The sequence below is a fragment of the Electrona antarctica genome (genome assembly GCF_951216825.1).
Source record: "Electrona antarctica genome assembly, chromosome: 6".
Classification (NCBI taxonomy): Eukaryota; Metazoa; Chordata; class Actinopteri; order Myctophiformes; family Myctophidae; genus Electrona; species Electrona antarctica.
The window spans coordinates 21,471,828-21,486,827 of record NC_136811.1 but is presented as its reverse complement, the minus strand read 5'-3'; the positions used below and the strand labels follow the sequence as shown (position 1 = coordinate 21,486,827).

Genomic DNA, 15,000 nt, shown 5'->3' with positions numbered 1-15,000 from the left:
AACCCTCTCCATGACGGCTCAGCCCCTTGGAGCCATGCTGTACAACTGAGACATAAATATGACGATCACACACACAATGCAGGTCACTGCAGTGTTGTACAGCAGTACCTGTCTGCATCCTTGCTGATGTAGGGCCATGGTGGATTAATGGACGTCTTCAGGCCATAGAAGTCATCGAGGATGTGCTGGAGATTGTCCTCTGTGACAGTCTTGTTTACTATCTGTTTGATGAGGCTGGTAGAGATGGGTACGGCACAGTGGGACGCATCCTCTTCCTCCCTGGAAGACAGGACACAAAACATTATAAAGACCTACTGTACTGTAGAGATAGGCCTATGTAATATTGTTGGTTAACATTAGTCATTGTGAAACATTATGAAACAATTGATTACATTTACCATTACATGCAGAGTCAAATCGGGAATTTGAATTCAACTCTGGTACTTTTTAGTAAATTAAATCTATGAAACCTAATTTCTGTGAGACAATTGTATATTGTGTTGTTGACAGGGTTGTTTCTGTAACTTAGTCTGTTACAGAAACAACGTCAACATGCATGATGACACAGAACAGAACAAGACATCTCTTGACAGTAACTGATAGTTCACATGGTTCTATTCACAGTGCAACTGCATTGACCTCCTGTTAAACTCTTTTGACTTTCCCCTGAAAACCCAAACAGGGTTCAATCTCTCCTTTTGTTATTCCCTGACATGCAATTTTCTCTTACAAAACACTAATTCACAACAATCACAGAGGAAGCTCAACAGCAGTAAATAATCCTATTGGATACTTTAGCCCCAGACACTGGTCAATTACGGCTTCGCAACAACAAGTAACAAAAAAAAGAACCTCTCAACAAACTCCAAACAGACTAATAGCCTCCTCCGTCTCTGGGCAGCATCCAAGTCCACTTGGCCCAGAGAAGCGGCCCCTTTTACCCTGGAGCAGCAGTTTATTAATAGAGCCCATTGTGCTATAAAAGGAACACAGGGGCGCTTGGTTATGGATCTGGGGGAAGACAGAGGAGAAGGACAACTTGCTGACAGGAAGCTTTTCATCCCAGGCCGGTTCCTGAGGGGGGGATGCTGGAAGAGGCTTCTGATTCTAAGCCCCCGTCTTCTAATGTAGCGGCCAATTCCAAGAGAGGGGACACAGCAGTTATGGTTAAGACTTGTCTGTCTGTCTGTCTGTCTGTCTGTCTGTCTGTCTGTCTGTCTGTCTGTCTTTCTGTCTGTTGTGTCGCAGACCACAGCTCCGCTCTCTACCTCGTCCATTAGAGGACCACAAATATGTATAATTACAGGAAGGAAAGACGAGCTGCTGACCAGCGAACATTCAAGATTGGATCCGTCCTGGTGTTCTGGGTTTGGGTTGGGTTGGGGGGGGAGGTTCTGTTCTGTGTATGGATTCTGAGGACAAGGTTTATGTGCGCTGAAGGGGCATTTAGAGCAGTGGGTTTGGGCTGGGGTGGGGGCTTGCATGAATTGAGTCACATGAAGGGATAGATTGAGGAGGGGGATGAGGGATGGTGAGTACTGTATGTGAGTTAGTGTGGTGAGAGGTGGTTTAGACAGGGGGGAAGACTGTAAACACACAGAGCATTGTGGTTGAAATTCAGAGAGACAAGACAGTTAGTTGTTTTTCATGGAGCTTTCTTTTTTGTGTACGAGAGAAGGATTTATCTGAGTCCAAATATATCCCCAGTCGCTGTATGGCCACTGTGGTTCCTTTATGGCAGTTCAAATCAAAACAAACGTTGCGACCAGATATCTAAACACCAAACAGTTACCACCACCAAAAAATCTCTCTGGGGGAGTGAATTACACCCAACGTTTAACTCTGTTTATTCAGATCACCACCAGTTGCTACCAAAACAGGGACTTGTCTGCCAGGGATCCACACAACTAAAGGAAAACAACACAGATTGCAGATGTCCAGATAACAAATACAGTAGTAACATCAATAATACTGTGTGCACATGTGGTTAACACAGTGGGGAGAGCATGCCATTCAGGCCTAGACTGTACAATCTCCTCAGGGAGGAAAAAATGAAAACTGTAAGCACTCACATTACTGTAAGGCACTTTGGGTGCACTACGCCCTAGCACAAGGCTCTGGCATGTACTCTGTCTGACATGTTAGTGTCAGATTATGGACAGTTTAAGAATGTGATGATTTATGGCTGAATCGTCTCATTATGTTTCAATCAAATTTTGATCCAACGAAACACTCAACATCTCCGAAAATGACTTGTACGTGTAAACTGCCTGTCAGATTACTGGATTGTTCCAAAAGCTTGAATTCGCAATGGCTTATGATTGAGCACGTTCGCTGTGAGACATATTTGACCAACGGAAACAATGACACCAAGGATGATGTTATCAAACATTTGTTTTGTGATCATGATAGCAGCAGGATACCAGAAGGTCTGTCCAATCTGGGGCGCTGACTGAAACCGACATCTACAGTGATGTATGTGACAGGCTCTGCCAGTGATGAAGTGGTGGCTGTCACACGCACATTGGCATGGGCAAATGCGGCTGACCGAGATCATCACAGGCATGGGACCACACACAGACACGATGACACAAACACACACACAGGATTTATCAACCCACGCAAACACAGACATACACACACATACACAGAAACCTCTGACACAAACAGACCGCACACGCACGCACGCACGCACGCACGCACGCACGCACGCACGCACGCACGCACGCACGCACGCACGCACGCACGCACGCACGCACGCACGCACGCACGCACGCACGCACGCACGCACACACACACACACACACACACACACACACACACACACACACACACACACACACACACACACACACACACACACACACACACACACACACACACACACACACACACACACACACACACACACACACACACACACACACACACACAGAATATGCGCATGCCATGAACACAGCGCGCACATGCACACGGGTATACACACACAGACGCATAACGAACACGGGGCCAAAAGCCTGCTCTCCGTTAGGGCCCCTATCTAAATGAGGTGTAATTATGGCCCGACCTGACATGTTGGAATGAGAACCGTGTCTCCGTGGCTGCCAAGCTGGCCTCCTTTCTCCCCTGAAACATGACTGGATTCCACTGGATCAGGTCTACACGCTGGCGCACAGATATCAGAATGTGGTGCGAGGGAACGTTAAGTAAGTGTGTGTCTCTGCAGTGCTGCTAAATGGAGACATAAAACGCCTGTTACGGGAGACGAGAGTCAGACTCTGTCATTAGCAGGGTTATGATCTGGTCCATGATGACATAATACCACTCTGGAAGACGTTGCGCGTTGCTGTGAGCATTGCTGATACTGGCAGGGGTTGCTACACATGGCAAAAACACACTGAGAAGAAGTCCCTTCTGACATCAGACCCTCCATGAAAAACTGTGGCCAATGGGACAGCAACCAACTGCATGCCAACGGCATCCATCCATGCATGCACACACTCGACACTCGCAGAGGGAGCCAATGCGATCTGCAAGAATCACTCACAACATGTTTTATACCGTCGGGTCTGTCGCGACGAGTGGACAGTTTGAAAATGCGGGTCCTACGGGGATTAAGCCATTAACGTTTGTCTGGCTGGTTTAGTTTTGTCAACGTGATTACGTGAAACAGCATGGCTGCGCCTGACGCGCACGTGTGTGTGCGTGTGCGTGTCTGTGTGTGTGTGTGTGTGTATGTGCGGGCATGCGTGCGTGCATGAATGTGTGCATACGTATGTGTGCGTGCGTGTTTTGTTGAAAAACATGTATAACCATCTCTCCCTCTGGGTGCTGCAAACAGCCAGCGAAGTGCACCGATGTGCAGTGTGTCCGGGTAGCTCAGTCGGTAGAGCTCTTGCATTTGGACCACAAGATCATGGGATCGATCCTGGGCACCGCCACCTAAGCGTATGAGTAGCATGGCTTGGGTGCAACAAGTCGTGCAGGAAGTACTGGGAGCTGATGGTAGGAGTAGTGCTCCACCTCAGCAATCCATCTCTCAGGGGTCTAGTGCATTGTTACGGGGACAGACTCCTGCGTGTTACCGGCTGATACCGACAATAAGCCACTCCCGACCTACTTCTTCATGGCAGACAAAGACAAAACAGAAAACATTTGGTCCCATTTTGTGATTTGTTTTCCCAAAATGCTTAATTAGTCCCCTTACCCTGTTGCCTCCATAAACCTGTATTTACAACTAACTAACATATCAATTGAGTACTCCCTCACACTGTGCAAAATAAGCTGTCTGGGTAACTGCACCATCTGAAGAGTCAAGTACAAATGGGAAGGACCAATGTTACTTCATAGCTGGCATTGGCAAGATAAACACATTCATATTATTGAAATCATATTTGATTAATTAGTGGCAGAATGACTCAACCAGAACAGAGATGAGGAGTGAGGACACAAGAGGCTGTATTGTTTTTTCACCTGGCTTGGAAGGTGATGTGGTGCGTGAGGTCTGCCTCTGTATTCAACAAGGGTTCCTGCTGGCCCTGGCCTGCTATCAGCTGACTCTCCCTGAGCCCCAGACTCCTCTTCTCCATGTGAATGATCACTGGCTCCGGCAGGTGACTCCTCATCACAAACAATGGACTGAACACCACCTGATGAACAGGGCACACATAGAGTCATAGACATGCACGCACATGCACACAGCCATAAGAGAAACACACACAGAAGAACAAACACAGACATGTTTGTAGGACAATAAACTGACTGGAAAAATCGAAATACGTTTTTGATTTGTAAAAATATAAAAACAAATACCAAAATATGTCATATTCTGATTATGGATCAGTTATTATTACCGTATTATGGTATTCCAATGAGTGCACTTTATATCGCATGTATTTTTGTGTGAGTATGTTAGACATCAGTGTGCTTAATCAATAACATTTGATAACTTTTAACATATTGCTTCCATTACCTAGTGGAAGCTGGAGAAGACTATGAGTAATTATCCAATGTTGTAATTATACACTTCAGCAATTATAAACAGTGCGTGTTAATCTCACAGTTGGTGGTTTAACGGAAACACCCCAAAATAACAACGCCATGTTTCATAACAAAACACCAAAGTTTATGTGTCAGTGTGCGATGGATTACGCAATGAAAATGATGGATTGATATCAATGTTGGAATTCGACTATGTGATTGTGCGTGCGTGCGTGCGTGCGTGCGTGCGTGCGTGCGTGCGTGCGTGCGTGCGTGCGTGCGTGCGTGCGTGCGTGCGTGCGTGCGTGCGTGTGTGCGTGCGTGCGTGCGTGATTTCAAGGACACTTACAACTCTCTGCTGCATATGAGAGTCAGGTTCAATGGTGATGAGGGTACACCAGACGTAGAGCAGAGAACCACTGGAACAAGGCACCTGCAAGGTGAGAAACCATCTGTTAAGGTCTCATCACTAACTATGGATTCCTCCCTTTATCGTGTGTATATACAGTATATAGTCCCTGTCACTGCGAATGCCTACTTGTTGGTCTTGGGATGGGATAGACAACCACGTCTCTCTCCTCCGATAGACACCCCCCAACCAACCTGGAGGAGTCACTTAGTACAGTGACAGAGTTCTCCCTCCCTCCCTCCCTTCCCTAGCTGCCAACTTCCCGTCCACAAGCACGGTCAATTGTATTAAATTGTATTCAAAGCCAAGCTGGAGGCACCATGGAGGAATCGAAAACCAGTCCTCACAGTGGTGGGCAGGAACTTTACCCCTGCACCACCCGGCCGCCCAACTATAACTCGTAATCAAATTCATTTAAGGCACATTTTGTTTACACTCGAGCCAAGCTTGGCAGGTGATGTGACAAGTAAATCTCATTATTGTAACAATGGAGTTGTTGGAGATTTATTTATTCTCAGGAGTCATGGAAATACGTATGTTCAGCCAGTGTCACTCAAGGCCAACTGGTTTGCTTGTATTTGTGGTTGGTAACAGAGACATAATATGGGTATCTCATGACAAAGTTTGCCCTTGCTGCCTCTCTGTGATTGACATCATGTTTATGGCCAAGCGTCAGAAACACATTATCATGTTATCGTGTCGCCTCTTGTCCTCTTCCAATAGTTAAATGCTAAGTCTCCATGCACGGTGCTCTGGGGTTCTCCAGCGCTATGACACGGCCAGAGGCGGCCAGACAATTTCACTGTTAGCAACTGGATAATAAGCTATTAGAGAGTAGTTAGATGTGAGTACGATTTAAAAGCTGAGAATGTGCCCTCTAAAGGCTGAGCACTCTTAATGTGTCACTGGTATTCGTCCCCCTTTACCCCTAGCTCCTCGTTAAAGCCTCTGGATGCCAAGGCACGTTACAAGTGGCCTAATTTACGACAGGCCAGGGACTTCATTTACTAGGGGAGGGGGTTGGTGGGGGGTGGGCTCTAACACGCTGGTCCTCATAACAGCACATTTCTCTCTCTCTCTCTCTCTCTCTCTCTCCCTGAAACACTCATATATAGGAACACTCACTTTGAGAAATAACAAATAATAAGGTCAGAATGTACTTCCGTACTTGGCCAGATGTTAAAGATAAACAACAATGAGATGGCAGAAAGAGACATGGTTAGTGTAAGAGGAAGGAGAGATAAAAAGCAGAGGTTAGTTAAGATGGGAGGAGATAGGAGATGGAGGAGAAAATTAATGCGTGGGCAATGGAGAGGAATAAAGAGAGAGAGAGAGAGAGTTTAAGTACACAGAAAACAGACACAGATGGGGTAGCAGAATGAGAAGCTGGAAGAGGTGGTGGGAAAGAGAGACACAAGAGGAGGAAGTAGATAGATAAAAATAAGAAAGATGAATGAGAGAGAGGATGACAGAGAAACATAAAGGGGGAGACGAGAGTGAAATGGAAAGACAAATCCAGATCTCTTATCTCTCTCATTCAGAGCCAGCCTTCCATTATGTGAAATGAATCACTGATCAAGAGACAGGAGACAACAATCATCAATGACCTTACGCACACACGCTCTCACACAGAGTGGTAGGGGGACAGACAGAGAGTGGTAGAGGGACAGAAAGAGAGTGGTAGGGGGACAGACAGAGAGTGGTAGGGGGACAGACAGAGGGTGGTAGAGGGACAGAAAGAGAGTGGTAGGGGGACAGACAGAGAGTGGTAGGGGGACAGAAAGAGAGTGGTAGGGGGACAGAAAGAGGGTGGTAGGGGGACAGAAAGAGGGTGGTAGGGGGACAGACAGAGAGAGAGAGAGCAAGAGAGAGTGTACAGACTGAATAGAAAGAGGAGAGAGAAGTTGGCATTGATCCAGCAGTGTGAAAGTGTGTTCAAAGCATTCCTCCTCCATTGCCCACAGATCAGCCAGTGTTTCCTGCCTATGGTTAGTGTTGTTATGAGAGCGTATAAACTGTATTTTCTGCCTCTCAACATCTCGGGGGTTATGGGTTGGAAAGTAGAGGGCCTTTGAAGGAAGAGGGCTATCTGACATGAAGATCTCAATCTGCTCTCTACTGGAGTAGCAGCAGCAGAATGGAGGCTCTCTGCCACTGTGACCACCCAGGAGACTGCGGAGAGGAGAGAGAGAGGGGGGGATCCGGTCGCACTTGGTGGTCTTGTCACCGGCTCTAAACATAGACACTGGAAGAGTGTGTACTGTGGAGTGCACTGTATGTTTGAGTGGGCACGTGTGTGCGTGTCTGTCGGTCTGTCTTGTCCACCAAAAACTGACATATTGGACAACCCTATACTTAGAGCTCCAGCATCTACTGTATGTGAACGTGACTGTTTGACACATATGTATGTACAATATGAGACTTATAAGACTGTGGTGGGGACCAGGTGAATACATTAAAATACCAGCAATACAGCACTACTGTACTATATACAGTACCAGAAATACCAGATTGTGCAAATGCGTAAATTCTTGCGCAGCCAGTTAGTGCACTGACCTTACTGTGTATGCTGCTTGTGAGACAGGACTCGAGTTTGAATCAGACTCTCATACACTCATGTGGCTCTTCTCTCTGACCCTCATTTCTTGTCTCTCTACTCTCTCAAATAAAGCATACTCCCAAGCCAGAAATCACACCCCGGTGTGAAGTGAGCACTGAGCAGTGCCTTGAGAGGTAACTGTGACCTCAGTGCTGCTGCACCCACTCTTACACATTGACCCACATGACATCACAGGGGGCGGAATAGTGAATTTTAGCATTTTCCCATTGAAGTCAATGGCAAAATAAAGTTTATCTACCACAACTAAATAAATAATAGATACCCAATCACACAGTCAAGTGTTGGAGCGGTTACTTAGCACCGCTCTAAAACATCTATAAAAATCACACCCGTGTGAAGTGACTTATCATTATACCTCATCATACATCACCTTATCTCAACCAATGGCACATCTCCCACCCAATCATGCCGGCCAATCACAATTTGCATCCTCACTTTTGTCTTCAATTTGTGTTTACACCAACACTCAAAGCTGTGCATAGGAGGGGCTAGCGCCCCTCAAACATTATTCAGTCTTGCCCACCTAGTATGAGCTTTGCAAGCAATTATTATTATTATTAGTAGTAGTAGTAGTAGTAGTAATAGCAATTATTAGTACCAGATGTGTTGCTTTGTTACCATACCTGTACCACAGAGCTGGTGCTATCCTTCTGCCTCCCGTCCAGCCGTACGTCCTGGGACCAGTCCTCGTCTCCCCTGGCCCTCACACACAGCTCCGTCATCTCAGCGTCCTCCAGGACGTAGGACGGCAGCTTGGCCCCGGCCTCCAGGCAGTCACAGTGCTCCCTGACCACCGTCTGGCTGTCTGGCCCCACGTAATGCTGCACCACCCGCAGCTCAATGTCCTGACCCAGGTAGCTGCACATCACCTGGCGCCCACAGATGATAATCTGGAAGGGGGAGGAGGGGAGAGAGACGGAGGGGGAACAGGGAGGGGAGGAACGGTGGGAGATTAGTCGGAATTGCTCTTGCGTAGCCAGACGACCACAGATCTCTGCTGATACATGTGGGGACATATCAATTCAGTGATTTGGATAAAACTGGGCGGGGGAAATGGAGATATGTAAAAAATAATCACACCCGTGTGAAGTGAGGGGCGCTCTTATACACATACATCATCATCACAATTGGCGTCCTCACTTTTCTGCCCTCACTTATTATCCTCAAGTCCAATGCAGCACTCTTGGTGTCCCCAATTTCCTGTCCTGACTTTTTAATGATGCAGTCAATAACCAACGCAAAGACTGTAAAAATAAATAAATCAATCAATAAATCATTTATTGTCCACGTGTGGAAATTTGTCTTCGGTCTCAAACAACAGTAAAAACAAACATCAACAACATTTACACAATTTTCTTCATGGCAAAAATGCAGGACAACAGTGGCAAATACATAAAAAAAACAAATATAGCGAGACATGGTATAATTTTGTGCCTTTGTGCATTAGGAATGAAGGAATTTTTAAAGTACTTTGTACCGTCTACCAGAGGGAAGTAGTTCGAGTGGATGAGGGGGCATTTGCTATCTTGACAGCTTTTTTTCTAAGTACTTCCTTATAGATACAACTTAATTGTTTCTGTCTCTTCCCAATGATTTTTGAGGCTAGGTTCACTATTCGCTGCAGCTTGCTTCTTCCTTTTACATTAAGATTTCCATACCACATTGCCATGTTAAAAGTCAAGATTCCCTCTATCAGGTTTTTATAGACTGTTTCCATGATATGCTTGCTCACTCTAAAGGAGTTGAGCTTGCGTAGTAGGTGGAGGCGTTGGTTACAAGTTTTAAAAATCTGGTCAGTATTTTCACTGAAATTGAGTTTGCTGTCAATATATGTGCCTAAATATTTAAAATGGTCTACTACTATTTGTCCACTAATTGTAATGGACTGCACAGGTTCCTGTAGGGAGTTCCGTATCAGGATTGGTTTTGATTGGTTTGATACCCTTGGTTTTCTCCGGCATCCAAGAGAATTCATTGAATTTAGATTTCCCCAGACATATCAGCAGGGGGAGATGTCTGGTCGTCTGGCTATGCGAGACTAAGTCAAAATGAATGGCATTCAAATCTAGATGTACTGTACAGTATAATACATCTGTATAGTGTACATGTTAAACATGCAGCATTCAAGCTGCATATGAACTTCATTAAATGTCACTGCTCAGAGCAAGGAGGTAGTAGCAATATGATATCATAAGAGAAGCCATTGTCAGGGATCCAATGAATCACGTGGCATCAATTTTGCATGATGGGCCATCATTTCCGCTGTTACTATCTTAACTCTTTCAGCTAACATTTATAAATCAACGCTCAAATTCAACAAATTAACCGACTAAATTCAATAGTGTGATTAACCACTTAAGCCCTATTTTATACTTGTTGTACGACAATAGCAGATCTACTAGCACGTCACATCGCCACACTTTAGATCTGCTATATTTGCTAGTTTTTAAACATTAAAAAAAAATCACACTCTCATACAGTACATCATCATACATCACATTCCGTGCTCAGCCAATCAAATCATCACAAATGGCGACTTCACTTTTCTGCCCTCGTTTTTTATCCTCAATGTGTACTTTGCTCAGCCAATCAAATCATCGCTATGGGGTGATCAGCCAATCAAATCATCGCTATGGGGTGATCAGACAGTCAAATCATCGCTATGGGGTGATCAGCCAATCAAATCATCGCTATGGGGTGATCAGCCAATCAAATCATCGCTATGGGGTGATCAGCCAATCAAATCATCGCTATGGGGTGATCAGCCTAGACTAATCATCGTGTTTGTGTTCACACAGACAGACAGCTGGGCATAGGAGGGGCTAACGGCCCACAAAAAGAAAAATCGATTATTTTTGAGGGGTGCTAGTCCCTCCTATGCCCAGCTTTGAGTGTTTTGTAAACACAAACATTGGAGACAAAAGTGAGGACGCAAATTGTGATTGGCTGGAATGAGATGATGTATAAAGATAAGAGCGCCCCTCACTTCACACAGGTGTGATTTTATTAAAATGGATTGTAATGTGTAATTCATATTCTTATTATTGATTCAATCAATTACTATGAATAACTGTTACACCCCTAACTCTTAAGATGTTTGTACATACAGTAGGACGCGTTTTGCGTATCGAAATAAAAAAAAATCTGTGTGATGCGAATTATTTATATTAGTAATATGTTTTGGCAGAAGGAAATGGAGCGGAGCAGCAGCAGTGAGGATGATCCCCTGCTCCGATCATTTGAAAAAGTTGAATGTTCAACACAGAGCCTTTAGTGGGTCCCTGCTTCACTAGAAGTTGATTAGATGCGATGTCACCGTGTTTTTCTATCTCTCTCTCTCCCCTTCTCTCTGTTTCTCTTGCTCTGCATTCTTCCACTGCTTTGTGTGTGTGTGTGTGTGTGTGTGTGTGTGTGTGTGTGTGTGTGTGTGTGTGTGTGTGTGTGTGTGTGTGTGTGTGTGTGTGTGTGTGTGTGTGTGTGTGTGTGTGTGTGCGCGCGCTGCTGGCTATTTTCACACTCACTGGCAGAAGGGTGCAAGACTTTGTGTCTTTGAAGTCTGCATGTTGCTTTTCATAAAGTAGCCTACTTTGTGCTCTTCAACGAGGTGATCAACTTCTCAGCTGAGACCATGTTGGTCTGGAAAGACATGTCTATGTGAAAGACAGCTGCGAAAAAGTGATAAAATCGACCCCGGTCCAAAAACATTTTAAACAGACGCAATATTCGGCGGCAGTGTGCAAATGTGATTGACATAACGTGACGTCAATTTCTTTTTCCCGCGCTCCGACATTCACTCCGATATTCGTCCCAAAAAACGTGTCAATGTGCAAACACGTTTACTGTCCTTAACTTTCACCTATTTTGGTGGAATGAGTTTGTTCAGTCTTAACAGAAGGGGTGCACATTGATTGTTTTGGATTAGCAGCAGGTACATGTGGTGCTGTAACTTACTGTAAGTCAGTGGCATAGATCAGTACAGTGCTGCTGTTGGCATCACATCTTAAAGCTTTCTCACTGGCTGCAACTGTTGGCTCCAAACTTCCCTCACTGTCTAAATGAGTCCCAGGGACTCTCTATTCTGCAGCCTGCCTGCTGCAGTCTCTGTTCTTATCAAAGGCCTGCTCTATAGAGGCTGACTGCTGCCTCCATGCCGGATGGTCTTCTAAGGTCACTGTCTGTCACACGCACGCACGCACGCACGCACGCACGCACGCACGCACGCACGCACGCACGCACGCACGCACGCCGCCTGCCGATCAGAGGCCTTTTCCATTATTTTCGTGTCACGTAGTGCATGCATGTATGCGAGCACACATGGACACACACATGTAGCGCGTGCACACACACACACACACACACACACACACACACACACACACACACACGCACACGCACGCGCACGTGCACGCGCACGTGCACGCGCACACACCAAGCCAAGCCACAACCACCAGGGAATCCTCATCTGGGGATGACACATCTAATTGAGCTCAGAATTGATTGTTTCCACCACCAGTGTGTGTGTGTGTGTGTGTGTGTGTGTGTGTGTGTGTGTGTGTGTGTGTGTGTGTGTGTGTGTGTGTGTGTGTTTGTGTGTGTGTGTTCCACAGGTTGTGGCAGTGATAATAATCATGTGGAGAGAGATCTTGGCCTCTAATGAGTGAAGCCTCCTTTCTCTTGGTCATCAATCATTTATTTTATATCCCTTCACAGACCACTCGCTGACGTCACCAGATAATGTTAGCACACGCGAGCAAAAGTGTAAGGGTCGGTTTTTAAGCTCTCAGAATTAACAATCAGGATTTTGCTGTCTCCAGCTGTCACCCTCAATTAAGTACACAGATTGATGAAAATAAGAAAGACAATTAAGGGAGGTGACAGTGCACAGGATGGGGATAAAGAAAAAGTGTGCATGAGAGCTAATTGTTGTACGACGAAGTATATTGGGCGTAAACTTTAATTTGTGTACAAACAGGAGGTTCTCGACACCACTCATAAAATAACATGGTTCACATCTGCGTAGGGGGAATTCACAGGCAGCCATGTCCTCCAGCGACAGTGACATGACGCATCTAGATTCACACCGATCATCTCTCAGACAATAACATCTGAGTGCCTGAGTGTGCGAGTGCCGAGCAAGTGTGCGTGCGTGCAGACAACATACATATGTATGTTTATACGAGGGGGATTTTTCAACAGCGGTCGACAGAAGGCTGCAATATGAACAATAAAACGGGACACCATTATAAAACACAGGAGGCAGGAGACAGACAGAGAAAGAGAGGGCGGGAGGGATGGAGGGAGAATCCAGTAGTGTAGGGAGGGAATGAAACCAACCCCCTGTCCCGCCCGGCAAAAAACAAAATGAGGTATGTTCACGCAGGCGTGAGCCAACATCCTCCTCAGTGGAGGCCGCTGTCCTCGTCTGAGGGTTTGTATTGTGGATTGGATGTGACCAACACTCATAACCTATCATTGGATCCAATGGGAACAAGATGTAAACCCAGCCGGCAACAGGCTGAGATAGGAATGCAAGAAAGGCAGAGTCTTGTTTTGTCTGTGGGGCCAGGGGGACGACATGTGTGACACTTGACAATATTTACATAACAAAGTGTCACCGCACTCATCCGATGGCATCTCGCTTTTTGGGGAATGAAAAAAAGTTAGGGGTTCAAACACGGTTTCCCAGATTTCTTTCCACTGTGTGTAAAGTGGCAAGCTTTTCGTTAACACGGATCACTGGCGCTCTAAGACAAACACATTGTCTGTGTTCTTCTGTGTGGTGAAAACAGGCCAAATATCCTACGGGTGGCTTTAGGTTTAAATGAGCTTTTGTTTTAGCGCTGCAACTCTAATATTGAACAGTTATTGTCACAAGAGCCATATCATAACATGTCATGTGGTAGAATCATATATCCCAGCATCAAAGGGGCAGAAGAAAGGTGGCTTATTCAGACATGAGAGACCAGGCCTCTGCACTGACGTGGACACATGAGAGACCAGGCCTCTGCACTGACGTGGACAGACACACACAGGCCTGAAGAAAGGAACCCAAACGCTGTAAGAATGTTTTCAATATTATTTAATGTAAATGATAATAATGAATTGCATTTTAATAGCGCTTTTCTATGCCTACTCAAAGCACTTACAATGGTTCATTCATTCATACATGTACAGATTACGCTGTACAATAATGGATTGGTTTAAAGCCTTTGACATTTTACTGAATAAAGAAAGCGTCTGTGATATAGTGTAATAATGGGTACCATTTGATCTACTCAGATCACTAATTCTCATACAGTATATCCTATATACTGGCAATACGGTATGATGTAGACTAGAGTATGATAGAGTTCTGAGTTCAGTTCAAAGGTACTAAGGTCGGTTAAGTTACATTTGTCAGGGCCACAATTCGTGCAGTTATGGTTAGGGTCTATAGCATCATAGTGTGATCATAAGTGACTGTATTAAAGTGGTCATTAGGAGCTTTAAGCCTGGAGGTGTAGGCAGAAATGTTTTGTGAGTTGTTCTTGCATAGAGTGATGCTAATTTAGGTTTTAATCACTGATTTGTTATTCAAAATGTTACATTATCTGTCAAGCTATATTTCTGTTTATCTTTGGGGTTTATTTTATGTTTGGTTTCTGTTTGTTCATTATTTGGTAAAAAAAAAAGTGACATTATCACGGTAAAAATATGATTTTAACAGGTGCTAGATGCATAGCCATCAGCATCACTGCCCTACTGTATATAAGCCTGCCTGTGGTGTGGTACAGTACCTGTTTCTGGACTCCATTGAGCTGCACCACCTTGATGATCAGTGAGGCGGTGCGTCCTTTATACGAGATGGTCCTCAGTAGAGTCCCCACGTTGTCCACACTGAAGGCCTCTGACCAGCGCCAGTTCCCCCAGCCCTCGATGCAGATGTGCAACAGCTGTAGGACAGGACAGGCACACACACACAAACACAAACAGCCAAACACAGACAGACACA

General features: G+C 45.3%; 1 protein-coding gene across 1 annotated transcript in view; it reads right to left on the bottom strand.

The window, feature by feature from the left end:
* vps13b (vacuolar protein sorting 13 homolog B) overlaps positions 1–15,000 on the bottom strand; it is a 405,382-nt gene that overhangs the window by 40,027 nt on the left and 350,355 nt on the right. The window contains exons 48-52 of the mRNA XM_079503680.1: positions 14,786–14,941; positions 8,633–8,899; positions 5,330–5,413; positions 4,474–4,649; positions 109–279 (exon numbers count right to left, since the gene is read on the bottom strand). Coding sequence (XP_079359806.1) covers positions 109–279; positions 4,474–4,649; positions 5,330–5,413; positions 8,633–8,899; positions 14,786–14,941 — 854 coding nt within the window. The remainder of the gene's footprint in view (positions 1–108; positions 280–4,473; positions 4,650–5,329; positions 5,414–8,632; positions 8,900–14,785; positions 14,942–15,000) is intronic.